Source organism: Globicephala melas, chromosome 15, assembly GCF_963455315.2.
Source record: "Globicephala melas chromosome 15, mGloMel1.2, whole genome shotgun sequence".
Classification (NCBI taxonomy): Eukaryota; Metazoa; Chordata; class Mammalia; order Artiodactyla; family Delphinidae; genus Globicephala; species Globicephala melas.
The window spans coordinates 31,592,169-31,619,290 of NC_083328.1; the positions used below are offsets into that span (position 1 = coordinate 31,592,169).

Sequence of the window (27,122 nt, forward strand, 5' to 3'; positions counted from 1 at the left end):
TTGCGGAGCACGGGCTCTAGGCGCGTGGGCTTAAGTAGTGGTGGCTCACGGGCTCTAGAGCGCAGGCTCAGTAGTTGTGGCACACGGGCTTAGCTGCTCCGCGGCATATGGGATCTTCCCGGACCAGAGCTCGAACCCGTGTCCCCTGCACTGGCAGGCAGATTCTTAACCACTATGCCACCAGGGAAGCCCTTTAAAATATTTTTTAACATGGAGAAGGTTTTCCTATTTAATTAAAATACGGTTCTAAGAAAAAAAATTACAGATGAGATGAGGCTCTGACTACCTCCCAGGCATTGTCCACAAAACAAATAAATAAGTACCAGCCTCTGTTTAGACACAAAGCCTGTGCATCACACCTAGTGGGCATCACCTCATGACCTTCCCCTGGCCCGTTAGCTCACCTCTGCCCACAATCCAGGTGGAGGAGACGGGTGGGCGTCAAGCAGTAGCGTCCACTGGTCGAGTCTTATAAGAAACCATTTCACTTCTGCCATCCATTTTTTATTTTCTTTACAACTTGACGTGAAATATATGTGTTTATCTCCGTTTTGGAGAAGAACCTGATTTGGGAGATTCACCTCTATTTATATCCTCCTATTTGGATGGGGCAGGGACTCAGCTGTAAGCCAGCGTTTTAGGAGATGTCCATCATCTCCTCACCATGTGCCAGGATAAAGCTAGGGACTTATTTTTTTGAAATTAATACAGCCTCACATATTTTGTAAGGAGAGTATTAGATGCCCAAGTTCACCATCACCACCACCACCATCATCAATAATAAGAGAGAATTTTTGGAAGAAGACGCAAGCGTCCCGGCCAACAGTCACTAGATGTGACTTTAGGCGGATCGTAGGACCTTTCCTTATCGTCTTCATTTATACAATCAGGGTAACACTGTCTTCAAAGATCAATGGACATAGAGCAGTGGAAGTTGACTTAACTTGTACAGTCCCATGTGTAAGGAGTTTACAGAGAAGGGACCACTGAATATACCTGAAATGGTATAATGAATGCTCTGAAGACAACTGCGTTGTGGGGAAAAAGAAAAATCAGCCTTTGGCTCGTAGAGCAAGACTTCTAAAATTGCTGAAATTTCCCATTGGGCCAGGAGAACAGGGACCCATTGTGGAATGTTGGACCTGCCACTGGCTTGCTGTGTGGTTCAGATAAATGAACCTCTTTGGTCTCAGTGTCCTCACCTGTAAACAATGAGCTTACAATTTATGAAGTACCACCGTAAGCCCTTCCCATATGGGCTTTTATATCAGTATTAAAGGGTAGGTGGTCTTCTCATCCTGAATTATGGATGAAGAGACCGAGGCACGGAGCTTCGGTTTAACCTGGCCTTGACTGCAGCTAGCAAGGGACCGAACCAGGATTCAAACTCAGAACACCTGCTTCCAGAGCCCGTATTTTTAAAATCTTTGTGTCTTACCAACTTGATAGCAGTATTAAGTAAATAAGATAGGATTAAGATATTATTAAGATAACGAAATGGGGTAGATAATCCAACCCTGGTGGGAGCATTAAATAATTAAATGAAATGAGGAACACAAGATTCTTGGTCTTAGTAAGCCCTCAGTAAATGTAAACTCTACCACTTACTATTTTTTCATCTTCTTCCTACAAGTCTCCCTAACTGTTGTACTAGTAACTAAGAGTTGTACTAATAACTTAACAGATGTTAGTAGATGTTTCATTTGAAATGTACAGTTGTTGTTGTTGTTGTTGTTTTGTTTTAAACCAAAGGCTGATATTGCCATGCCAGGAAAGAGCTGGCTTAGTTCTGTTTCTTTCTTAAACATCTGTGGTTGGTTCCACGGACTTCTTTGGAAAGATACATGAGGAAGGGGAGCCCTCTGAGCCAGGCAGCCAGAGCACCTGCAGGAAGCACCTGGGTCTACCTGTGGCAACCAGGACAGCCCACTGCTCACCTGGGCGGCCCCAACCCATGGCCCCTGGTGGGCACAAGGGCAGTCCTGTGTGGGCGTGATGACTCCACTCCCCCAGGAAACACACAGAAGCCAAAGGACTCAGAACACAACTCAGGTGGACCTTTTCAGACTAAGCTTTTATTTTTTGATATTACAAACCAGTTTTCTTTATTCACAAACCACTGTAAGTGATATAAACACTAATTTCTAAAGACAGATATACACATTTTCTGGGTTTGCAGATTGCGTGAGGTGTGTGTTAAGTCACTATATGCCACACATGATAGTAATCTTTTTTCCATAATTCATAATAGCAATAGTTATTTAGATAAATGAAAACATTCCAAATAAATACCGTTTAAAAAAATCCAAAATGTCTGTTTACATCTCTGACATACAGTTTAAAATGACTTATTGGCCTCTTGGAGGAGTGCCTGACAAAAGATTCTGTAACATCAGTTGGCACCCAGGCGGCTCTAAATGATTTTATTAAAACTACATACAATCATGGGGGAAAGTACAGCTCATCGATGAAAATCAAAACTGCAAATTAATTTTACTTGAACCAACACAGTAAGAATTCTATGTTTGTGATTCCAAATACAATGCAAATTCTGGATTTTGAAATCTGAGGCAAATGGGAGACATCGCTTGATTCTCCCGAGCCCTCTGTTCCTTCTACCTTGTTCCCCTTTGGGGTCGGATGCGGTAGCATTTTAGTACATCGTTTCCCTTAAAAACATCAACCAGGCACCCATTGTCATGACACCATCTTCCGGGTAGGGGGACGAGACTGTCTCAGGGATGCTCTGAAACACCCTCACGCGCCCCCGCCCCCACCAAATCAATCTGGTGAAAAGAACATCTTTTTCTACTTTTGGCCGCTAAGCAGTTTTTTCCCCCGTTTCTCTCTTTTTGCAAGATCACGGTGATCTGTCTTAGATAGCGAAGCTACAGAAACTCGGTTTTCAAATCTCGTGAAACTTTATTTAATATCCAACCGATCTTACTGCATGCACATAGGATGACAAGAGAAAAGCTGGATCACAAACACTTTTTTTTTTTTTTTAAGTTTTGTTTGGTTTTTGTCTTAAAGCAGAGTTGTTACAGCAGTTTGGCAGGTCACAGCGGTGAATTGATAGCGTTACTAAAGTGCGTGCCGGATGGCCTGCACCGCACACATGGAAATTTTACCTATGGCAGCAAAACTACTGGGGACGACTTGCTGCAGGATTTTTTTTTTATTTAAATACAAAAACAGGAAGGTCTGTGACACCCAACTTAGATTAACTTTGTAAACAGGACAACATGGAAAGACTTCAAACAAACAGAAGAAGTATACGGACAAACTGCAATTTTTCGGCTGTGTCACTCGGGCCCTGCGTCAGAGGTGGGGGGACTTTGTTCTTTGGGGGATGCTGAGGGTGGGCCTACTTTTTTGCTTCCTTCTGACAAGTGTCCTGGGCCTTGGAGACAAAAAAAAAAACAAACTAAAGATACTGATTTGAGAGAATCCTCGGGGACCAGGAGGAATGGGAGGGCGGGCTCTCACGGACTGAAAAATTGCAGGTTGCTTACACGACACGGTCATGTTTCAAAAAGTACCAAGCGGATGAAAGTACCATGATTATCTCTACCCAATGACTGCAATACTTGTAAAATGCTTCTATAAATCCGAATATGATTATCATGTAATTCCATAAAAATTATACGTCTGTCTGTAACAGTTGTTCTACAAGGCTAAAACTAAAGCTTCATGTGACTGTTTCTAGAACTTAACAATGCCACTGCACAGATGTAAATTTTATACATTTTTTTTCACTGGTACAAAGAATTTAAGTTTTTATTACTTTCTTTTTTTTGGAAAAAAAGAAAAAAATAGAAACAGTGCTTTTTATCACCTTTTTATTAATGTTATTTTTTTTCCCTCCCATAATATAAAAGTCAGCAATGATATCAATAATTTATTATACTGGAAGAAATATAAAAAGAATGCTTGTGGATGGCCTAACTATCAGTCTTTTGCCTAAATAACTAGCGGCTGGTTAAGAAGCTGAATACCGCCGGGTGGAATGGTTTAAAGGGTGGGTTTGCACAGCTGCATTCAGCTCGGATGCACAAGTATTATTAGAAGCATCCCCTTAACAACATAACCTTTGGCTTGAACTGACGACGAGTGACTTAGAACCGTTGATATATGGTTGTTGGTGCAGTGTGGGTCGTTTAGATTCATCAGTTACTATTTTTTTTTTTCTTTCAGCCAAACCCCAGTCCCAACCCCCTAGGTGCCGCCCACCCTTCCCCTTTCATAAAATAAAATAATGCAGATGCAGAAGAACATGACTCCTGTAGTCACTTACACGCTTCCCAGACAGCTGATAACCCCAGTAGCTTAATATTCAGCATATATAATTCATTTACATGAGATAGCACTCTGGATATGGCCCTACACCAGTTTTTAGTCATAGCTAGCATCTCTCTAGATCAACCACAAAAACTCCTACAGCCAGCAACCAAACTACGGAACCTTCAGGAAATGAAAGACCCACAATATTAAAATACACAGAACAAAATATCTGAGGTATAAGATAAAAAATGTACTTTTTTTCCTCTTTTTATTTTTTTTAGATGCTAAAATGATGCACTACTGCATGTATTGCAATACCCAGGCCTCGGAAAGCTTCCTTTCTCCCCACATTGGAAGGTTTTTATGGTTTTGTCATTTAGTATGGAGCAAAACGGTTGTATCCCCCTCGGTATATACTAGCCTGCAATGAAGAAAGAACGAGACCCACATCATCAGCATGGCTCCTAGTCTTGGCATCAGTCAAGGGTGCAAAAGCATTCTGAAACAAAGCAATTTAAGGGGTGTGTTTTTTACATTTTCCTTTTGTAACACATGGATCATCAAAAAAGACTAATGTGAAAAACAGACACTCAGAAACAACCAAGACGGAGGCACCCCTACCCATCCCAGGTCACTCTTAGAGAACCGAAGATAGGGCCATCCTGACCTCCCCCGATAGCTCCTTATAACGAAAAATCCCTGTAAAACCAAATTCCGTCGGCCAGCCCTGTGAGCTAAAAGGACTCGGGTACAAATGGACCACTGAAGGACTGGGGCTGTCTCATTCTGTTGGCTTGTTTGATTCGTTAATAATACTGTGTTCCGTCGGGAAAAGCTCTATCTACACTCGAGAAGTCGAATGCAGATGACTTACTGAATGTAGTCATTCAACGCTCCTTTCCAACACATTCCCCAAGTGGACTGGGTGTTGAAGCGGAGCTGATTGAATGCAAAATCAGGATGAGAATGTAAATCAGCTTCTTACTTGACTTGGCTCAACAATCTGTATGCAAGTTGCTCTTGAGAGAGGAGTTGTGCAGATGAATTACTTGATGTCACTAAACTTGTGCAAAATAATGGGTTTCCAAATCATGGCGGAATTTCTACGACCAAGCTCCAGGCAACTGTCTGGCCATGGCTTTAGATGGCTTGGAGGTGGCACTCAACTATTTCCTTTTGCGAAAAGTTTTGGCGATTCAAACGAATGCCTATGGGGATTTATTCTTAGGAGAAGGACTGATATTCTCGATCCCAAGCAGAAAACTGCATGCCAAAAGCTTTGTAATGATTGCATACGCTCTCACGTGATGGGCACGTCTTACTGTACGTTTTAGTGCATAGAAGTTTGAACAAGTACAGGCAAATTCACCCCCCCACCTCCCAGTGTTGCCCTCCCCCCGCCCCTCCCAAAACAAAAACCCAGACCCCCCGCAAAAAAACAAAAGACAACCCCCAAACTGATTCCTTCTAATTCCTTATGTACTAGGCACACACACAAAGTGTGCCCTTCTCTCTATTTTCTTTCCTGGGCGACTATGACTTTAAACATGAATTGTAATAGGGGAGGAGAGGCAGTCAGATTCTCAGCTGCCTGACAGCAGAGGCCTGGAAGTGTGCAGCTTAGCTCCTCTGAAGTCTGTGCTGGGGCTGGAACCTTGGGGCTATGTGAATGAGCAGCAAGGGAGGGAGAAAAAAAAAGAAAAAAAAAGTTCTGCATTGACACTGCATTCTGTTAGTGATGGATTTAATTATCAAAATGACTAATTATTCCATTAAGGTAAGTGCTCGGCTAGGTGAGACTTGCGAAATGAGAAATATAATAACTTACATGCACTACATTGCCAAGAAATTAAGACATTTATCAAGTTTACCGGGAGGATTAATGTGGCATTTTAGCTGCTGTTAGCAGGAGACAAATTCAATTAAGGGAAAGTGAGAGGACGTCAACCGTCAACCCATCCTAAGGTCCCAGCTGTGGGGAGGGATGGGAGGCAGGAAGAAGTGAGGAAGAGGAGGAATTGGTACTCACCATGGCACCAACGCCGTAGGTGGGGGCTGGAGCAAGTGTGTGGTGGTAGGGGTCGGTAGCATAAACTCGTCCGTAACTGAAAGGAAGACAGAGGTGAAGATTAATCCATAATGTGCAATTATGAAGTAATAATAACAACCATAAAACACAAAATACCAAGACAGTGTGGAGGGGCCCTATTCATCTTGAGAAATAAGAAACATATTCCAATCGGCCCTGTAACATGAGAAAAGTCCATCTTATACAACACATTCCTTTGTCCACTTAACACCGCTGGTGATAAAGGGGGGTGTGTGTGTGCGTTTCCTCTCTCTCGCACACCCCTTGCTACACTGCTCAGGTAGGTACCTCGAAGATGGAGGGAGGCAGAGGAAACAATTTGAAAGAGTGGTTTTAAGAAAGCCAGTAACCACAAAGGACAAGCTATAATCAAGAGAAATTGTCCTCTTCTCCTAATATAGCTGTCACCAATCAAGCGAGACAGGGTGGATCAAAAAGAGTGAAGCAACCCAGTCTGTACACTTAGGGTCCAACATCTTAGAATGGGAGAGAACAAATGGATTCAAATAGATGCATCCTTAAAGGATCCGTGGGACCGCCGCCCCGTCATTCAAGAATTACAGCCTGATTTGATTTTGGTTCTCTCACCCCAGAACTTCTATCTCATCATCTACAGCCAGGTTCTGGCAAGGGACATGTTTCAAACAATATATTTCTTGATGCCATTTCCTTATCTGAGTTTTTTATTTTCCTCTCTCTCTCTCTCCCCCATCCTCCTCCCTTCACTTCCCTGGCTCCCAGCACAGGTTTTAGAATAAAAATGTAGAAGGGATGGAAGCCTAACGCATTGGATAGCTACAAAGTGTCTGGAACTGAACAGTGCAACAAATCAGAAATTAGGGTTCAGAGAAGTTGAGTCACTTGCTCAAGGTCACAGAGCTAGACAGAGTCAGAGCTGATCCTTGAATCTCTCAGGGCAACTATCACACCTTTTCCATGGTTCCAGGTACCCTTCGTTGAATGGCCTGCCAGATATCTTCTCGGAGAGAGTTTGAACATTGCTGTTTTGGTAACGATCAAAGCTGAGATGCAGGCTAGGTTAGGTGAGGGTCCCTGGAAGCAGAGCCCGAAATGGAGATTCTTCCGTACCTGGTTTGTTGAGGGGTGCTTTCAAGAGGAGAGAGTGGCGAGCAGGTCGGAGAAAGGGAAAACAGAGAAGCAAGGACGTATGTGGTCTGAGCCGGAGTTTAGCTTCTACCTGATCCTGAGAATTGCACCCCAGAGCTGATCCCATCTGGAGGCAAGTGGGTTGGTTTTTTAATGTTCATGTACATTAAGCATTAGCTGTGGGCTTCCCAGAAGGGCAGAGAATAACTTCCTAGTTGAAGTGACTCTTTGGCAGAGGGTAAGGCTCTGCAGAAAGAGGCAACTGGGTGCCATTAGTGAACAACATTCACAGCGGCTGGGGGAGGGGTACACCAGCCACTAAGCGGGGTAGATGTGGATTATCCACAGCTGTCAAGTCTTGAACTTTCCTTTAAAGAATGAAGGAACAAGGCAGGAAGAAATCGTTTGCCTGTGCTATCAACCCTGGAGCCTAATTTGCATGGACCTTATTCTTTTCCTTCCCTATCTATCTTCCCCCACCTGTCTTCCAATCTTCTTTCTCATAGTTGATGGATAAGAATGTACTGGATGGATCTCACACCATGGAGCCTGGGAAGGTGGGAAGAAGCTGGGGGAAGAATCTTCTAACTCTCAGGCTCTGAGTTAGACTCCAGATGGAAAACAATATATGATTATACCAAGTTCTCATTGGATATATCTTACTCCCAAGCCCTCCTTTTGCTTGTTTCAAAGGTCCCTGAGCTCAGATAATCTACATGAGTCTTTGTCCTGATCCTCAAAAATAGTGACATGGGGCTTTCCTGGTGGCGCAGTGGTTGAGAGTCCACCTGCCGATGCAGGGGACACGGGTTCATGCCCCGGTCCGGGAAGATCCCACATGCCGTGGAGCGGCTGGGCCCGTGAGCCATGGCCGCTGAGCCTGCGTGTCGGGAGCCTGTGCTCCGCAACGGGAGAGGCCACAACAGTGAGAGGCCCGCGTACCGCAAAAACAAACAAAAAAAGTAGTGACATGAATAGATATTTCTTTTCTGAGATGACTCTCTCAGCGAAACTAACAAGTAGTCAACCCCCTCTTGCTTTTCATTCCTCGGGACACCCCTCATGCCTTTGACTCATCGAAAATGGCCTTTCATCAGATTCTCCCTGTCTGGGAGAAAAAGAAAACAGATGTACGTCCAAGACAGGGTGTGTTAAAACAAGAAGAATGATGAAGTTTTTGAAAAAACTCTTATTCGTGGAGGTCACTCATGAAACCCGGGCCTCTCTACCCATTATTAGAAGTAGATGCTAATAGGGGGAAAAGAACACGATGGATAACTTTGGTGTTGATTTTCATTTCACGAGAAAATAAAGTCTGTCATGGGTCTGGAGAAAAAAACTGCTAATAGGATTATTTTTTATGTATTTTCATCTGGCAAAGCTGGTTGTAGGAACAGGCCGTAAACAGCAAAGGCAAACTAAGAATGCCTGGACATTTACCAAGTGAAGCCACAGCATGGTGTTCCTTCAAAACAAGTGTGAAAACGCAAACTCAGAGCAATGACGATGAGTTTTTTAATTTGGGGACAGGTTTTACTGTGGCAAAACGTCCTCTTTTGGGGAGACAATAGATTGGCAGTCTGAATGTATTCCCTGAAAACGCAGCCCCACTTCTCCTCTCGCATACTTTAACGGTCAGTTCTTATCTATCTATAACCCTGGGCCAAGTTTCAACCCCTGTGGAAAACCCAAGGTAACAGTTTGGCAGTGTTCCCTTCCCAGGCAGAAGAAAAATACAGCAGCACCGAACTAGTCCTTGCAAATGAGCGAGCTCTTTTTTCTCCTCAGGGTGACCTCTACCTTCAGAATCCGATGGTTTTATTATGATTAATAAATTTCATTTCCACAGAGGAAAAGGGACCATGTCAGCTCAAACTGAAAGCAAGGAGGCTTCTTTTCAAATGCTAATCTCTAAACACGCCCTTGTGTGACACTACCATTTAGACACAAGGTTATTAGGGAAGATGTGGACTTGAGCTCTACTCTTACAGCAGGTATGCCAGGCACGTCAGCGACCTCCTATCCTCAGAGCTGGCTCAGCACAGCCCAAAGGAAGAGTGGCAATTCCCAGGGACCTCAATGGGAAAGATGGGTAATGTCGTAAGACCGCCATGTTATGACTAACCCGCGCTTGTGGTCACCCTCCACACCACCCATCCCTGGCCAAAGGGGACAACAGTGCAATCAGGTCATGATGCTCTCTGTGGCCTCACATCCCATCCATCAGAAATTACAGATGAAATCTGAAACATGTCCACTTCACTCCACTCACGCTACCATCACCCTGACATAAGCCACGGGTATTTCATCAGAACCAAATCAAAAACAGGCTTGAATCGTCTCCTTGGTCCTACTCTTGCTTCTTCAATCCGCCAGCCATTTATATCTAAATCTATCTATCTATCTATCTGTCCCTATCTATCTATCTATCTATCATCTATATCTATCTTTCCATCTATCTAATATCAATCTATATAAATCTAATCATATCTAATTCCCTTGCTTAAAATCCTTCAGTGGCTGTCCATCGATCCTAGAATAAAATCCAAGCTTTCATGAGCTGCTCCTGGCCCGCTCTCAATCCTATCTTACTCCCCTCTACCCCTCGCTCACTGTGCTCCAGACACTCTGGCCTCATCAATACTCCTGGGATGCGTGCAAATTCACTCTCTCCTTAGGACCTTGGCCAGTGCTCATCTTCTATCTGAACTGCGTCCTTTTTTCCTTTATGTCTCAGCTCAAATGTCAGCTCCCCAGCGCTGCCTGCCTCCCTGATCGCTCTTTCTGAAACAAACATGCTTTCCAACCCCATCCCCATCCTTCACGTGATGGAGCAAATCTCCATTCATTTTGTTTCCTTCTCTACCTGATGATGTACCTGTCCCCCTCTGGAATGCCAGTCCCTCGGGGACTGGAGCCGAGTCTACCTTGTTCCCCCTTTTCTCCCCAGTGTCCAGCACAGCATTGGCCATGGGGCAGGTGAACAAGGGACCAAGCCAACGCCACATGTTGAGTGAAGGCAGCAAGAGGGAGGAGTAAAGAGAGAGAGAAGAGAGGCCCGGGAAGAGCCCTGTATCCATCATAGTGATTCTGTCAGGAGCAAAGATTCTCGCAGCTATGCTTTCTGAAGATTCTAGGTCAGCTGCTCCCAGAGACACTCAAAACCCTTCAAGACGCTCAGAAGAAAACTTTCTTGAGACTCAAAATACACAGTGTGTCATTTCACATCACCCCTGAGAGTTCACAAAACAGAGGCCAAGTTGCCATAAAGTTCATCAAAGGGAAAGAACAAAGGAATAAAAGAGAACTGCTCTGCTGGCTCGTTCACCACAGCTCGCGGCCATCGTGAACACTCGTGTTTTTTTGACCTTAGCGACAAGTTAAAACCAGGAGGCCAGCCTGCCCTGCGGAGGACAAAGGCTTGGGGCCACAAGATCCAGGTTCAAGTTCTGCCTTTGCAATGTCCTTGCCCAATGACGCAGGGTAATCTCTCTGAGCCTCATTTTCCTTGTTTTTACGTAAAATGGTTTCGTTCTGTCTGAGCTCTGCCTAATTCACAGATAAAGTGCATGAAAGGAAACCAGATACATTTTAAAGCCATCTACAGATAGTGGAGATTATGATACAAGGGTTCTTATATAGAATCTCACAAGCTAACCTTTCACTCCTGCCCAGACTTTTGGTCTGCAGAGGCAACCGAAAGATCCTATTCCAATAGAATCACGTGTAGCTCTAGCAATCGAGTCACAGATGCTTCTGGAGTCAAGATCTATCTCATTTATGAGTTACAGATGTAGTTGCAATTGCTATATTTGAACTTGAGGTTATGCTGGAGTCAAATGAATAAGTAAGCGCCTGTTGAATGGGAAACATGAGCCCGTGTTTGTTAAAGTGCTTTGTCAACTCTACTGAGAAATGTAAATACTACTTATTATTAACATCTTCTAAATCCGGGTGCAGCTAGCTGGATGTGAAAGAAATATGATAGGGCCATGTTGGTACCCTACCCCAGGGTTTTAACAATCAAGTGATTTTCTTATAGGGACATCGGAAGAACACTGTAATTAGCTTCACTCCATAGAGTTCACTCTATATATTTTAATTCAGAGTCTTTATGCTCCTGGGACCTTTTATTCTTACTTTAGCATCACCTCCCCATGCCTCCTGTCCCACAGATAGCTGGAGGGAATCCCTGTGAGGCAGAAAGATGAATAAAATGGGCTCAGTCCTCAGATGAGGTTCGTTCCCAGTGTGGTGTAGGCCTCCTAGACAGCCTCAATGCAGCACGAAGGTGCAAAGGTTTGAGTCCCCACCACAAGGGGACATGCTACAGAGTATGCATTCAAAACAGGATACCTCACTAGGGATCAGAAGGCACGCCCGCAGTCTCTGCAATGCCACTGGGGCTACAGTGCCCTCCTAATAATATCTAAGATAGAGTCTGGAAGGGGTTTGGGAATTTCACTCATTCAAGTCACACGCCTCCCACACAGTGTACAAACAGGGTCCCACACCATGGCCCTATGGTTCTTACAGTCTGCTATTTGGAGAGTGATGGTTTAGCTAGGAAATGCTCCCCTTCCCTCCCCTGTGGTCATGACCTCAGCGGCTCATTTCCTCTTAGTGAAGGCACTCACTAAGGAATATTCCTCTATCACTACAGTAGCTTTCTCTGGTCTAATCTAGGCAATGGCTTATGTAACTGTAGACCATGGGGTGACCAGGCTTTAGTCTAAAAGCTTCCCAAGATATATTAGTCAGAGGGATGGTAACAGTCCCATAACTCAAAACCTCTAAGGAAGATAGGGTAGAAATAGAAGAAATGCTCCAAGAGGAAGCACTGGGAGTTATCCCACCCCGACTCTCCTGCTGCTTGCCTCCTTAGCTTGGATTTGAAATGATTATCTTCGTAAATCACCTTTTCCAGTCTCATGATTCTTTTCCTCAGAAGTAGGAGGGAAAGCCTCTTCTGGGCTCTTTGGCTTCTAGATGGGAAGCCGCAGAGTTTGCTGCTGTACACGGATGCCTGTCCCGCGTCTGAACTGTGTGGATGTAAGTAGGCATATACACCCGAAAGCTGCAGAAGCTATGAGAAGCAGATCACATCCATGACAACTCAGATGGTACCACCCTTGCTATGCCTTCTCAACACCATTCACAACCTCTTCCTTTTACGAACGCAAACAGCACAGGTTTGAGGTAAGAACCCTTATTCTGGATTCATCGGAGCTGAGTACCAGCCTCTGTCTGGGAGTCGAGAAGACACAGTAAGTCCTGCTTTTGGTTACACAGTCCCTCCACTCCAGAATGTCTCCTCCAACAAAAGACGCATGGCCACACTCTCTTCAATGCCAAGGCCAAAGCCAAGGCCACCCTCCTTTTAGAAAGTCTGTTTCACCTTCTATGTGTCCCAACTACAGCTCTACCAAAATCTCCCATCATGCCTTGAAATCAACATGACACCCCAGATGCGGTTTAATCCCTGGGGGACCACAATGAACATTCTGTGTTTGTATCCCCCCGTGAGATCTTCAGTACACTTGCAGAGAAGCAAGGCTGCAGAGCAGGTAAGAATTCCTCAGGGTCAGAATTCCTAGAATCAAATTCTGCTTGTGCACTTCCCCTGCTGTAACCTCAGAATGTTTCTCTCCTCTCTGAGCCAGTTTCTCCGTCCATGAATGGAGATAATGATGGTGCAGACTGGTTGTATAAGGCTGTAGTGAGGTTGAAATGAGGGTTGAGGGTCACCGGTTACTGAGAACCCAAACAAGCATCAGTTATTGATGTTGTTAAGATTATTGAGAGGATTGCAGCTCCTGCCCTCTCTCTATTCTATGTGAGGTCCCTCCAGTAAAGCCCCTGGGATACATGTGTCAGAACTACCCCTGAACTGAGTGGTCCTTCTGAAGCCCTGTGTACCAGCACCCTCCACGTCCCATGTAAGCAGATCAAAGATTTTAAGAGGTTAACGAACAGGATGAGAAGGAGACAGACTCTGGGCCCTGTACCCCAGGGATGTCCTTCTAGAACACGCGCACACACACACACACACACACACACACACACACACACACACAGTCAGAGGCAAGATTAAAACATAAAGTCAAGACACACTACCAATGTCCAGGCTGCCCGTCACAATATTTTCATTCCAGGTGGTCTCTAAGAGACCAGTTCTTGGGGCACACACACTCTTTCAATATTCATTTGAGCAAAATGAATGAAAACACGGCTCTCTAACGTTACTCTCCATAGAATTATAACAAGAGCCACAAATGCTGTGACCGCCTGGAGGGGTGGGATAGGGAGGGTGGGAGGGAGGGAGGCGCAAGAGGGAACAGATATGGGAACATACGTATGTGTATAACTGATTCACTTTGTTATACAGCAGATACTAACACACCATTGTAAAGCAATTATACCCCAATAAAGATGTTAAAAAAAAAAAAGAGCCACAAATGAGAGCCACAGAGGACACTGTAAGTTTCATAGTAGCCACATTAAAAAAAAAAGTAAAAAGAAAACAGGTGCCACTAATTTTTTATATTTTAATTTGACCCGACAGATTAAAAACACCTTAATGTTTTTAAAACACATTTAACGTGTCATCAACATAAAGATGATGAGTGAAGTACCTTACATCGTGTTCGTACCAGGTTCTGGAAATCTAGTGTGTATCTGGACCAGCCACATTCCAAGGGCTCCATGGCCACGTGGTAATCGGCCACCATGTTGCAGAGGAGGACTCCAGAAAAACCTACTGAATGTCCTCCACCCACTGAAAGGCAGAAGATTCCTGACTGATCAGCTCAATGTTTCCTAGAGTGTGAGCTGAGGCCTTCTCTATTAGAATGGCCTGGGGGGGGGGGGGGGGGCTCGTAAGAATGCAGGTTGTCAGGCTCCCTCTCCAGACCTAGGAATCAGAATCTCTGGGGCAGGCAGAGGGGAGGATGGAGTGGATTCTGCATTTGGTTTCTTTTTTCAGTTTCAATATTTTTTATTGAAGTACAGTTGATTTACAATGTATTAATTTCTGCTGTACAGCAAAGTGATTCAGTTACCTATATATATATACATATATATTTATACATTCTTTTTTTATATTCTTTCACATTATGGTTTATCATAGGATATCGAACATTGTTCTCTGTGCTACACAGTGGGACCTTGTCGCTTATGCATTTGTAATAAATTCTGCAGGTGGTCGCCACCCACTCTGACATGGGATAACCACTATTCTATATTTTTTAAATTCTGCCCTGATTAGCCCTCCCTTACTCAGGCTAATTCAGAGCTCTCTGGATATCGTTAATGTTCATAAGTAAACTGATAAAGACATTTCATTTTTAGAAGGTATAATTATTGCATGCAACAAGCTTTGAACTATGCCTAGTACACAGTAAGAGCTCAATAAATGCTATGATTATTTTTACTAAGTTCCTTTGCCTATATGTTCCCTTATCACTCTGTGCTTCCCCTATTAGAACACACATCACATTTTATTGGAAACAGACCAATCAACTACCAATCGATTTGCTGCATGACAACTCTGCTGAATAATGAAATCACTGAAACGGAAGGAAGACCATTAGACGAAATTTGCTGAAGGATCAATTAGAGGAATGGCCAATTTGGAAATTTCTTCTAAATATTATCTGAGGTCTTAGTACGACTGCATGGGTGTGCAAGTGTGTGCGTGTGCAGGTTGGGGGGGATAAAGAGATGGAGGGGGCTGGTGACACCCCCCCCCACTGTGCCCCTGAACTTGCCAAACAATGCCTCTAATAAAAGCGTATAGCAACCCATGTCACGGGGACTGGTTTCAACAGCATTTGCAGATGTGTTTTTATGGCCCAGGCTTCTGTATCCAGTACTCGTAAGGGACTGGGAGTCTCTCCGCAGTCTGGCTTCCCATCGCCACGATGGTACCTGCCATGGTGGAGGGGCGAGACTGGCTGCTGGACGGAGACCCAGCCTCACCTGCCCCCCAGAGACACACACATGCGCACACGCTCCCTTGGGCCAGGGGCAGCTGGCAGCCAGAACAATGAAGTCAAAGTGTCTGGTAGTTTTCAGGGCATGGGTTATCTGTTGATTTTTCACCACTGATTTTCAGCAAAGGAGGGAATTTTGGAGAATAGCACTAGAACACCCTTGGCTTGTGTGACCCTCTGTCTCCCTGGATATGCAGAATTCTCCCTTCACCACTCTGTTCTGCCCCCAGACCCACGCCCAGCATGTCAAGTGCTCAGCACACACGAGCTGCATGAAGGAGACGGGCCAAGTCAAACAAACTCCCACTGGAACAACTGTTTAGAGAATCGTTTAGTTCCCTTGGGGTCCCTCCAGATTTTAACAACGATGCCCATTCCCAACTCACAAATACTAGTTTTCTAGGAGCAAGACAGCACAGCCGAAGAATGCAGGAGAATTCCATCTGGAGGCAAAGGTCAATGTTCCAAGGTCAAGATGAAAGGAGTAATTGGGGGCAGTGTGGTCTCAGGGAAAAAGCAGTGGGACCAGATAGACTCCTGTGTGACCATGGCCAAGTTACCAAACCCCTCTGGGCCTGAGCGTTTTGTTCTTTTTTAATTTGCAAAGCAAGGATAGTAGTAACCTCTACCTCACTGAGCTACTGTAATAAATTATATATGCATGTATATATACATACATACATATATACATAAATGCATGTGTATATATGTATATACTGTATATAATTTATCATACTTGTAAGTACACAGAATTTGCTCAATAAATGACGGCAAGTTATGACTACACCCTGGGGAATTCAGTAAAGCCCATATGAGGGACAGTTACTGCAGGGATGAAAGGCTTGCTTTCCCTGCTAACAAAAAGCCTTAGCTCTCCAGGGAAATGACCAATACACCCTGGGGGCAGGAGGGACGTGTGGGCATTTAACACAAACTGGTCCTTGCCAGTTTCTAATCTGCCAGCATATCCTGTTTGTTCTCTTGTCAAAATACAGCCAAGGAACCACTTCTCAGCTCTTCTACAGCCATTGTCCTAACCCAGGCCATTGTAACACCTCCCTGGGCTGCCCCAAGGGACTCCCTTTCTTCTGCTCTTGCCATATTGAAATCCACAAAGCAGTCCAACTCATCATTAAAAAAAGTAAGTCAAACCACAGCCGACCCTCCAACGCCTTCCTACCACACTTAAAATCTCAAATGGTTTCTGTAGCCTCCAAGTTCTAATTTGTTTGGACCCCTGGCTATCTTCCTGGTATTATCTCTAAAATCCTCCCTTTTACTCACATGCTCTGGGCACACTGTGCCTGAACACCTTAAGCATACCTCAACCACAGGGCATTTGCACTTGCTGCTGCTTCAGCCTGAAATGCTTTCAATTCCACAATTACTCACCTGGCTCACACCCTGGCTTGATTCGTGTCCCGGCTCAAGTGTCACCCTCTCAGAGAGGCCACCTCTGATCAATGAATATAAAAGTAGCATCGCAACTTACTTTCTACCCCCACCCTTGCTTTTTGATTCATTATAGCTGCTGTATAACTTTACATGCAATTATATTATATGCTCATGTATGTTTGGGGTCTGGTCTGCACTAGGATGGAGGCTTTTTGAAGGATGGAGGCTCTCTGAAGGAAGGGCTTCTCTTAACTTATTTAATGCTATGTCTCGAAAGCCTAGAAGAGTTGCTGATGCACGGTGATGACCCAAAACATATGAATTAACTGAAATGAATTTCCAGCTGTTCTATCAAAATAAGTCATGTGCTTTTCAACCTCCATTCTTGTACAAGACCCACATTCTACTCCAACTACAATCCCTGGCCAGTCCTGGAAAACCTCCAGTGAATCACAGCAGCAGGGAGACCTCAGGTCGAAGAGAAGGGAAAATCACCTTGCCCTTTTCACCATCTCCTGCAGAATCCAACTCATCAAAGTTTCTTGATGTTACAGAATGAGAAGCCTTTGGTGTGGTTCAAGGTGAATGAGACAGCCACATAAACACATGTCTTTCAGGAACGAAAATCAGAATGAGACAACCAATATTGCAGTTGGAGCCACTGACAACGAAAACACATACCCTTGTAAATACAGTCTCATAAACCACACATGCTAGTGAGACATGTTTCCTCTATGTGACCAGCAAAGCAGAATCGACGTGTTGGCATCTACAAAAGACCCAAGTAAAAATAATCACTTTTCCTTTGGGAACTGAAAGAAAAATTCTTCAGGGCTTCCACTGCTCCTGTCTTATGATTTGCATCTCACCTCCTCTGCCCCAAGCCACAGACAAAACTGTCCGGCCATCTCTGCCCTCACAGACAGCTGTGTAAGAATAATGCTTCTTTATAAGAATTTCAGGTATCAAACCCATCAAGCCCTCCAAACAGACTTTAAGCATCTTGTTGATCTCTTTTTCTCATTTCGATAGAGGTAAGTTGCCTTTCTGGGTCAAATACTGAAATCCAGGAGACACCAGGGTTCAATTAGACCCACCCTAAGGAGTGTTGTGTATACTGAGGGGAGAGCTCCAGACAGCTGGGCTGTTTAGGGTGTGGGTGCCCTGGGTTTTTTTCCAGTATGTGGGAAATAAGAAAGACTTCATTGAAACCATGAGTCACAACCTTTGTTGACTGCGCAGTTCTGACTTTTCATTTTCATTCTATGAGGAGGGTGGTCTGGCTGGGAGATAATTCACGTTTGATTGATATGGGTGTCTCCTTTTTCATGCTTGATTCGAAATTCAGAGTTCAAATTGAACCTTATGAAGCATACAACATATTATTAATATGGCCATCAAAGCAACAGGGATATCTCTCTCAATTTGAAATTTGATCAATAGCAATTCATTAAGAATTTACGGAGCAGCCATCCTAAATTAGACAAGGTAGGTGAAAACACTCTCTCGACTCAGGCAAACTTTCATTGTCTGCAGCCTCTTTTCGAAATATTGTGTGTGGACCACTTGCTTATTACAAGGCAGGGTTTGTTAAGTCACAGGGCAAAATCAATATCTACCTCTTAGGTGGTAACTTCGCAATGTTTGATCTATGATGTCAAAATGAACCTAAGACACACTGGAACATGCATACAGATTAACAGGGAAGACAGAGGCTCTGGACCACCAGTATAACCACAAAGGATGTTCATTAACATTTTCAACCAACCTTCTTCCCCACCCTGATTTCCCCTTTAGTTGCATGCTTCGTTCTCTATAGGTTCTTCAAACGTTAAATGTCGCGTATCCCAGGAAGGGTCCCCTGCCACCCCCAGCAAAGCAACCCCCCATCTTCAACTGTTAGGCATTAGTGAATGCAGCACCTCTCACAAGGAGAAACAGAGATATGTGAGGCTAAAGGCTGGAAGGAAAACAGCCGAGTTTTCAAGAAAGGAGTAAGCTGGCGCTTTAAAATATGAACACGCATACCTCAGGCACTCCCAGGGGAAGACTGTAACCCATTAAAAATACTGAGTCCGACCATCAGTGAAACAGAACAGAGAGGGCTGGGGATGTGTTCCTAGCTCTCCAGGCTTCCCTGATCTCTCTCTCTTTCTCCAAAGACTGTAAGCAGGGGGTGAAGCGTTAGCAAACACGCCTTTGTTCACAGCGCGCCATTGATCACATGTGCTTGGTTAACAGATGAATGTCTATGTGTCAGGCTCCGTTTAATGTATGTTTTTGAAGGTCATGGCACACTCAATGACATGAGAATGAGCTGTCATATCCTCCCTTGTAGACTAAAAGCAACACATTGGTAAGATCTCCTAGTCATTGTTTTGGTCAGAGTTTAGGCTTCAAAGCAAAAAGAAAAAAAAAAAAATGTGTTGTTAGTTAAGGCACTCACCTATCTTGACATTTAATCAAGTAATTCCATGCTAATGGAAGTCCAAACATAACTGTTCTGAACCACATCAAAGCAAAAAGACAGGCGTTATTTTGATGGACACATCATGCAACTGTGCAATTTCCATTGGCCAATGCCCTGATTTCAAAATCAGAAGACTCTGTCTCTCTCATGTCCTGCTACTTGTAGTATGTTTTAAAAGAAAGAACTAGAGGATCTTTAACTAATGGAATAGAGATCCCCTTCTTATAAGACAGAGATAATTATATTCCCCAATGCCTCCAGCTTTACAGATTCGTTCTTTGAGGGCCTATAATATATACCAGTCATTCCATACAGATCCCAAATAATCACATAGAAATCTGTGTGAACCCAGACATAATACGTCCGAAAACATAGAAGTCCCATGACTGTGTCCCTAAATCTCCCATTTAGTATTTCACCATAAGATTATACCATAAGATTTTATTGCGGCTTCATTCAATATAGTGTTACTTTTCTGGATCATGTATTATTAAAACTGGAATTAAAATATCCAAGTTAGCAAAATGCCTACTGTCTTTTTAGACAGCAGAGCCGAAAAGCTCCAGCTATACTCCAAAGATATGACTTTTTCTTTTTTTTTTTTAAACTAAACTTTCTAGCGTGACCGACTGCAGCATGTGAAGGAAAAAAAAAAAAAGGGATACTGGGACTTGGATGGATGCATCAAGAAGTAGCAATGTTTGTTACCTGCAGAGGTGTTACAAGAAATTTCATCTGCTGCAACGAAGACGAACTGATTTCTGGAAGAGAAGATAAAATTCACAATACTGCTCGCTCAGGGGGAAATGCTCTCTCTGCCAATTGGTTCGATGTATTCAGATGAGGGGGAGGGAAGGGTGCTGCGTTTGGATGTTGCAAGGAAATGTGCTGCTCTCTCTTGGACCTAGAGAGTTTAGGAAGATCATGAAACAGGCATGCGGGGAACCCTTCCACAAAATCATGATGATGTCAGAACATGGACCACGTATAAGCTGTTGCACTGAAGTATTAATTATGTGTTACTAAAATGTCATCATGCCAGGGTATGTTTCTACGGCTAGGGCATTTCAAACTGGGCTTCTATGGATTTCTAATGCTCAAAGGAGACCACACTAAAAAAAAAAAGAAACAAAATTAGACTACCTATTAGAAAAAGAGTATACTGCAACTAGCTAGGAAAATCATAAAATCCCAAACTCTATTATTATAGTATAATATCCAAAAAAATTTTTTAAATGAAAGAAAAAGCAATGCTGTCATTTCTGAAGAGTATGTTAAATGGTGTCATGTTATGGATAATAATTTCCTCACCAAATGAGGCTTGCTACATAAAGAAGGTAAGAGAACTCATCAATTGAAATAAACCCTGTCTTGCCAAATTATTTTTAACGATGCGGTATTAAAAGGAAAATAGAAATGGAAAATGCTGTTTCCCTTTGATTTAGTAAATCCAGAAAGATGATAAAACTCTCTTAAGATGTTTCCAACTGTGCCATTTCCACAATATAATGTTCTAATTCACGGGTACTGTCTGTTTCTCTAGAAATAAGAACGTCTGCGTCAGGCAGATTACAAAAATGTCCCAATGAGACTGGCTAGGCTCTTAAATGCCACAGAAGCAGGAGTATTGAGGCTTCTAATTCTCATTTGTTAGGTTTTACTGTGCACAGGAATCATCTGGAACCCAGATAAATGCATTTTTGCCTTTTGGTTTGATTGGTCTTGTTCCAACGTTTCTAAAAGTATCTAGTGATTGAGCATCCCTTCAAACATCTTAAGAAAGTTTTACTATTGTAAGAGGTACACCCTGGAATACAAATAGAGCTACCATTTGAAAATTCACTAGAATTTAACATTCAGCTGAAGACTCTCATCATTGCCACACCAATGAAATCTCAACAAAATTATGCATGGTCTGAGGATAGCATTTTTTATGTTTCTCGTCCACATAACAAAAGTCATAACTAAGTTCATTTATCACCTCTCTTAAAACAATGAAAGTTAGTGTTGTTGGATGTTGGCTGTCTTTTTGCTCTTTTACAAACTTTTTGGGCCCCATCGTTATCTGGCATCAACTTTTCAAGGTTTGAGGAGAAGTAAAATTAGTATCCCTGAAAATGAAGCTGTTTGGGTTGAGTATCTGTTTTGACCTGCTCACCTAGGACTGACTCTAAGACACAGACAGCTCAAATTACATGTATGATATTGTCCGGTGGACCAAACAAGTACTTTGGAAGGACCTCTGTTTCTAGCATGATCAAAAGAAGAACCTACCATAACCAAGAACGGTGATCTGGTTTATCTCAGGGGCAAGCTCTTTGGAAGAGCCATTCTGTTATCTACGAGGGGGGCCTCATTCGTGAGGTGGCCCTATCCCATACATACTCGCTAACCCTAAACGCACTTCTCCCTTGAGTCTCTCTTCTGCATTTTCCCTAAGAAACTGTCCAGCATGCTAGACTCTGGGAAAGCCATGGGAGGCAACCAACACAGATTAAAAAACAGTGTTTGGGCTTCCCTGGTGGCGCAGTGGTTGAGAGTCCGCCTGCCGATGCGGGAGACACGGGTTCGTGCCGCGGTCCGGGAACATCCCACATGCCGCAGAGCGGCTGGGCCCGCGAGCCATGGCCGCTAAGCCTGCGCGACCGGAGCCTGTGCTCCGCAACGGGAGAGGCCACAACAGTGAGAGGCCCGCGTACCGCAAAACAACAACAACAAAACAGTGATTGGATGAAGACAGAAAACTTGTAAAAATGCAGCCTGCAAGGATGATTATAAAGCAATGAGACCCTTTTCTTTAATTGTACCAGATTTTTAGAAACTATGATGGCTGTCCTTCATAGCACTCGTATTTTTGACATGATATACTTACTCTTTAAAAAAAATGCTACACTTTCTCCAGTTCCTTCTTCTTTTTTGTTTTTGTAATCTATATATTTGGACTTTTTTCAGTGTCTTTGATTCCTGGGCAAATTTCTAAACAAAGGAGATTACTCCCATTGATGACTTACTGTCTTCAAAAGAGTTGGCTCAGGCTACCTCCAACTATCAAATCGTCTACATCAAAGTTTAGAGAGTTATCACCAACATTTTAAAGAATATACCATGGGCTCTGCAGCAGTGCCAAAAAAGGAGTATAAACATGTTTGTAAAAAAGTAGTAATCCACTGGACGTATCAATTCTGTACTTTTTTTTAACCCACACAAGCAGTCCCACTACATCCAAGGAAGGTTACCCTAACGTCTTAGAAAAGTGCATTCCTATGAAGCTCATTAATTCCATGGAGTAAGCCTGTGTGATCACCCCTCCCTCTAAACTACCCTTTCATCGACTGATTATAAGTACAATTAATAGGAACTGCCTGGCAAACATAGCCTGGTAAGAGACACCCCACATGTCAGGCCAACAGAGGAATGTGGGTAGAATAAGGGGCAGGTTTCATTGTGGTGTCTATGTCTCCTCTGTTAGGACACTTTTATATACAATTCTGTTTCTCTCCACTTGAAATTGAAGATAAACCATGTCTTTTAGTCTGCCCATAAAATGATATGACCCTCTCGGTGAAATTATTTACCCCAAATGACCAGAGAGAGGTATGATCAAAGAGATTAAAGACCTAGCAGAGAAGTCTGCTGTTCCCAAACTGTCAGGAAAACTTAATGATCAGAGCAACCCAGGTGTGCTCTGGACAGGGGGGTCACCTCTCAAGAGGGCAAAGGAGCCTGGCACGGGGCCTGTCCCCTTTTGCTAATCCTGCTCTTCACTGTCAACCCAGGCCTGAGGACTTAAACTTCAAATGCAGTTGGACCTTATTTTCAGCAAACTGGTTTGTGCAGTGGCTGTTGATGATTAGGTCTGGCTGAGTCATTCTCAACCTTGGCTGGACAGGGCAAACAGCTGGTGTGCTTCTAAAATTCCTAGTGACCGGTTAAATGGCAGCTCTGTAAGTGGGTCTCAGGCATCTGTAGTTTCTAAAGACCTCCAGGTGATTGTGTTATGCAGCCAAGGCTGAGAAGCGCTTGTCTAGCTGAATGGTTCTCCCCTTGGCTGCCCCTAGATTCACAGGGAGAGGTTAAAAGCAATAAAGCCGAGCCCTACTCCTGTGGGTCCTGGCATAACTGTTCCGGGACTGGATCTGGAAAGAGGTAGCTTAGAAAATGCTCGGCAGGTGCATCTTATATCAGCCACAGCCGGGAAGCACTTGGGGATGGTACAAATGCAGAGTGGAAAGGGGGCTGGATCACCAAATCTCTTGCAGGTTTTGCTTCTTTTGCAGCTTCCGTTTTGCCACCCACCATGCTGGCCTCTAAGACAACCTAGCTGTGTGGTTGCTGAGGATGCCCAGGAATGGTTACTTCTAGTTTCTGAAGACCTTCTAAAAGAATGGGCTTTAAACCTCATTTCTGCAGAAGCTGGTGAAAGTGGCCATAATATCATGCTCTCTGTTTTTGCTTCCTCCTCTGTCCATCTTCTTTCACTGTCTCCAATGGATATACTCAAGTTCATCTAGGCAGGGTCTTCCCATTTTTTCCTAGTGAGTCTGCATCTAATTCTCTTTACCATTTTTTTCACCTAGAATTCCTCTCTATTTTTGACCTCTCCCTCTACTCCAGAACTTCTCAAACTTCCCTGAAGACAACTATCTACAATGTTTGTTAAAAATATAGATGCCTGGGTTTCAACCCTGACCACCTGCATCAGAATTTCCAGGAGAGAGGTCTGATCATCTGGACCCCACTCATACCTCCAGGGAGGGAATTGTGGTTTTAGGTATTTTTTTTTTACCATGGAGAAATTTGAGAAATCATGCTGAGAGATCTCCTGCAAGTTCATTCTCGTTTTCATTTCAAAGCCCACCTTTCCCAGGAAGACTCTTAGATATACGGAGGCTTTGTGAGAGAAGAGAGGATTGCTAATTTAAGAAAAATAAGGAAATAGTAAATTACCGAGCACAAGAGAGAAGGCTATGTTCATCTTGACTCTTTGGAGTGTTGACACCAAAGAGCCACTACCTAAAGTTGATGGGGCGCTTATCCATGACAGGCGGTTGCCAGGTGCTGTGCATATATATTCATGCAATTTTCCTTACAATCTCTCTTATTATCCCCACGTTCATAAACGAGGAAATGGAGACACAGAAGGTTATGTAATGTGAACAAGATGTTAAGTGAAATCTGGACATTGTTGGATTGGCTCAAGACTCTAATTTTTTTTTTGCTTAAATATAAAAATCATAATAAAATATTTTATTTTTATTATTTTTAACTAAAGTATTTACAATATTTATTTTTAAATAAGTTTGTTTACACTAAATAAATATTGTAAATAAAAATTTATAATTTATTTTTTAACTAAAGTATTTACAATATTGATTTACAATAATTAGTTTCAGGTGTACAACGTAGTGATTCAATATTTTTATAGAGTCGACTCCATTTAAAGTTATTATAAAATAATGACTACATTCCCCTGTACTTTATATCCTTGTTGCTCATTTATTTTACACATAGTAGTTTGTATCTCTTCATCCCATACCCTTATCTCCCCCCTCTCCCTTTCTTCTCCTCACTTATTCTCTATATCTGTGAGTCGGTTTCTGTTTTCTTATATATATTCATTTGTTTTGTTTTTTTAGATTCCAAGACCCCAACTCTCATTCACCCTCTAAGATTCTGCTCAGGGATGCTCACAACAGAGGGTATTGAGTCAGTAATGGGTGTGGCTTCTCTGCGGAGGACTTTTCTAACATGGTCTTTCTCTCTTTTTAATATATTACCAGACTTCATGATGTTTTACGATGATTTCCAAAGACTGACCACCCAGACTGTGGGTCTGACTCAGCTGGTGGTACATTTACATGAGTCCTGTGACTTGCCATGTTATCCTTATTATCCTACTTTTCACCTTCCGTGAAATCTCATCTCTTGGCAATTTAATTTTCTTCTAAAAATCACCCACAGCTGAATCCTAAGAGTCAAATGAAAATAACAGCCAGCCAGTGTTGCTGGAAGGGGTGTGAGAAGCTAGGTATCAACAAGATACAGAGAAAATTCTGGCATAGGTTGTGGTGGAGGGAAAGGCCAGACAGGAGGTTCTCCCATCAAATAATACTGGCTTTAAGTTCTACTGTTAAAGATTCTGGTCGTTTATCATTCTTTGGCCTCAATTCTTTTTTGTCACTATTGTTACACAAAACTCAGGGTTGGCGCCATTCATAGCAAGTTTCCTTTTGTATCCAATGCTGGGAATATTCAATCGAACACACACACACACACTGACATGTGAATAAAACCCTCCAAGGCTATCTACTAAAAAACCCCTACAGCCTGAGAAGCGGGTCTTCTGGTCGGGCAGACGGCAGCCCCAAGATGGCAGTGGGACAAAGTCAATTTAATTCTATCTATAGTCTCTGGGGCATCTATTAGTTATAAGACAGAGGTTCTCAAACCTGACTGCCCATTACAATCAGCTAAGATTTTTTTAAATATAAAATACCAATCACCAGGCCATTTTAAAAAATATAACATACCAATTACCAGGCCCGATCATTAAAGGACAGAATCTTTGAGAGTGGTACCCAGGCACAGGTATGCCTGAAAAGCCGCTCAGGAGATTCTAACGTATCTGCCAGCATTGAGAACTAATTTCTCACTGTGCAAATATTCTCTGAACGTATGTGCCCTGACTTCGCAGGAAATAAGAGTTGTGTCTTCTGTGTTTTGTTTTGTTTTTTTTTTTAATTAAATTGCACTAGTGTTGATCTCCATCACAGGGAATCCAGCCTTGAGTATTTCCTGAACAGTTAAATATAACATGCAGAAAAAAGGTGCTCCTATTAAAATTCCATTTGGTGCCTTTGCTAAATTGTTTACTGGTGTTGTTCATTCACTTCTCAGATGGTTAATGAGGGCTTACAACGTGCCGGGCACCCAGCTAAGCTTAAGGAATTTGATGCCATGCTCATGGCATGTTAAATCACTGAGGAATATCTATACTGGGCTTGGCTATCTCGAAGCTCATAATCTGATTATATTTCAGTTTTATCACCTTGAAAGGGAGACCGATTTGCTTGTGATCAGTATTTTACCTGTCACCCTGACTCAGTTCTAAAACTCTAGAATTGTACAAATCCCATTCAGATTCATATTTTTCCCTGCCCTGTTGTAATTTATATATATATATATATGTGTGTGTGTGTGTGTGTTTCTGTGTGTGTGTGTGTATATATATATATATTTAGTATTCTATCATATGTACTTCAAGAGGCCATGGCCAATTGTAGAATTGAGATGAGGTATAAAGAAACAAACAAGCAAGTGAATAAAAAGACTGACTATAGACTCCTCTGAAAGGGTCTATCCTGGTATTTTTTTATTTTAAAAGGGGACTGCATTAACACCCATTCAAAACTATTTTATTGAGCCCCAGTTCCTACTGCTAACACCGCACACATAAAAATGTTTAAGTGCAAAAGGAGTTAAGTACTGTGAATCTGTCCCCAGTGTGAATATTCCATCCAAAATCTCTGAGTTTTAGAGATTCAAATGCAAGAGCATCTCCATTTCCTGGAGACCTGGGGAGAGTCCACTTCTGTAATTTTAGTATCTCCAACATTTAATAATCTCCCCTGTTCCCACTGTACCACTTTCTCGGCTAAAGTGAAAGAGAACTGTGAGTCTGGAAGCTGGGCCTGGTCACACACAAGCTGTGTTCCAATAGAAAAATCATTTCACCTTTCTGGGCCTCAGCTTCCTCATCTGGAAAATGGGAATGAAAATAGCA

The 27,122-nt window shown here is 43.0% G+C and overlaps 1 protein-coding gene across 27 annotated transcripts in view; it reads right to left on the reverse strand.

The window, feature by feature from the left end:
- Window positions 1–2,055: 2,055 nt before the first annotated feature.
- RBFOX1 (RNA binding fox-1 homolog 1) overlaps window positions 2,056–27,122 on the reverse strand; it is a 2,181,496-nt gene continuing 2,156,429 nt past the window's right edge. For 15 of the 27 annotated variants that reach the window (XM_060284023.1, XM_060284025.1, XM_030883897.2 and 12 more), the window contains 3 exons: window positions 20,048–20,100; window positions 6,314–6,389; window positions 5,709–5,945 (listed from right to left, as the gene is read on the reverse strand). In XM_060284023.1, the coding sequence (XP_060140006.1) occupies window positions 5,798–5,945; window positions 6,314–6,389; window positions 20,048–20,100 (277 nt within the window). In that variant the 3' untranslated portion in view covers window positions 5,709–5,797. Of the gene's footprint in view, window positions 4,784–5,708; window positions 5,946–6,313; window positions 6,390–20,047; window positions 20,101–27,122 lie in introns of those variants that run through there. The other 12 variants (XM_060284028.1, XM_030883902.2, XM_060284024.1 and 9 more) reach the window with 3 other exon arrangements.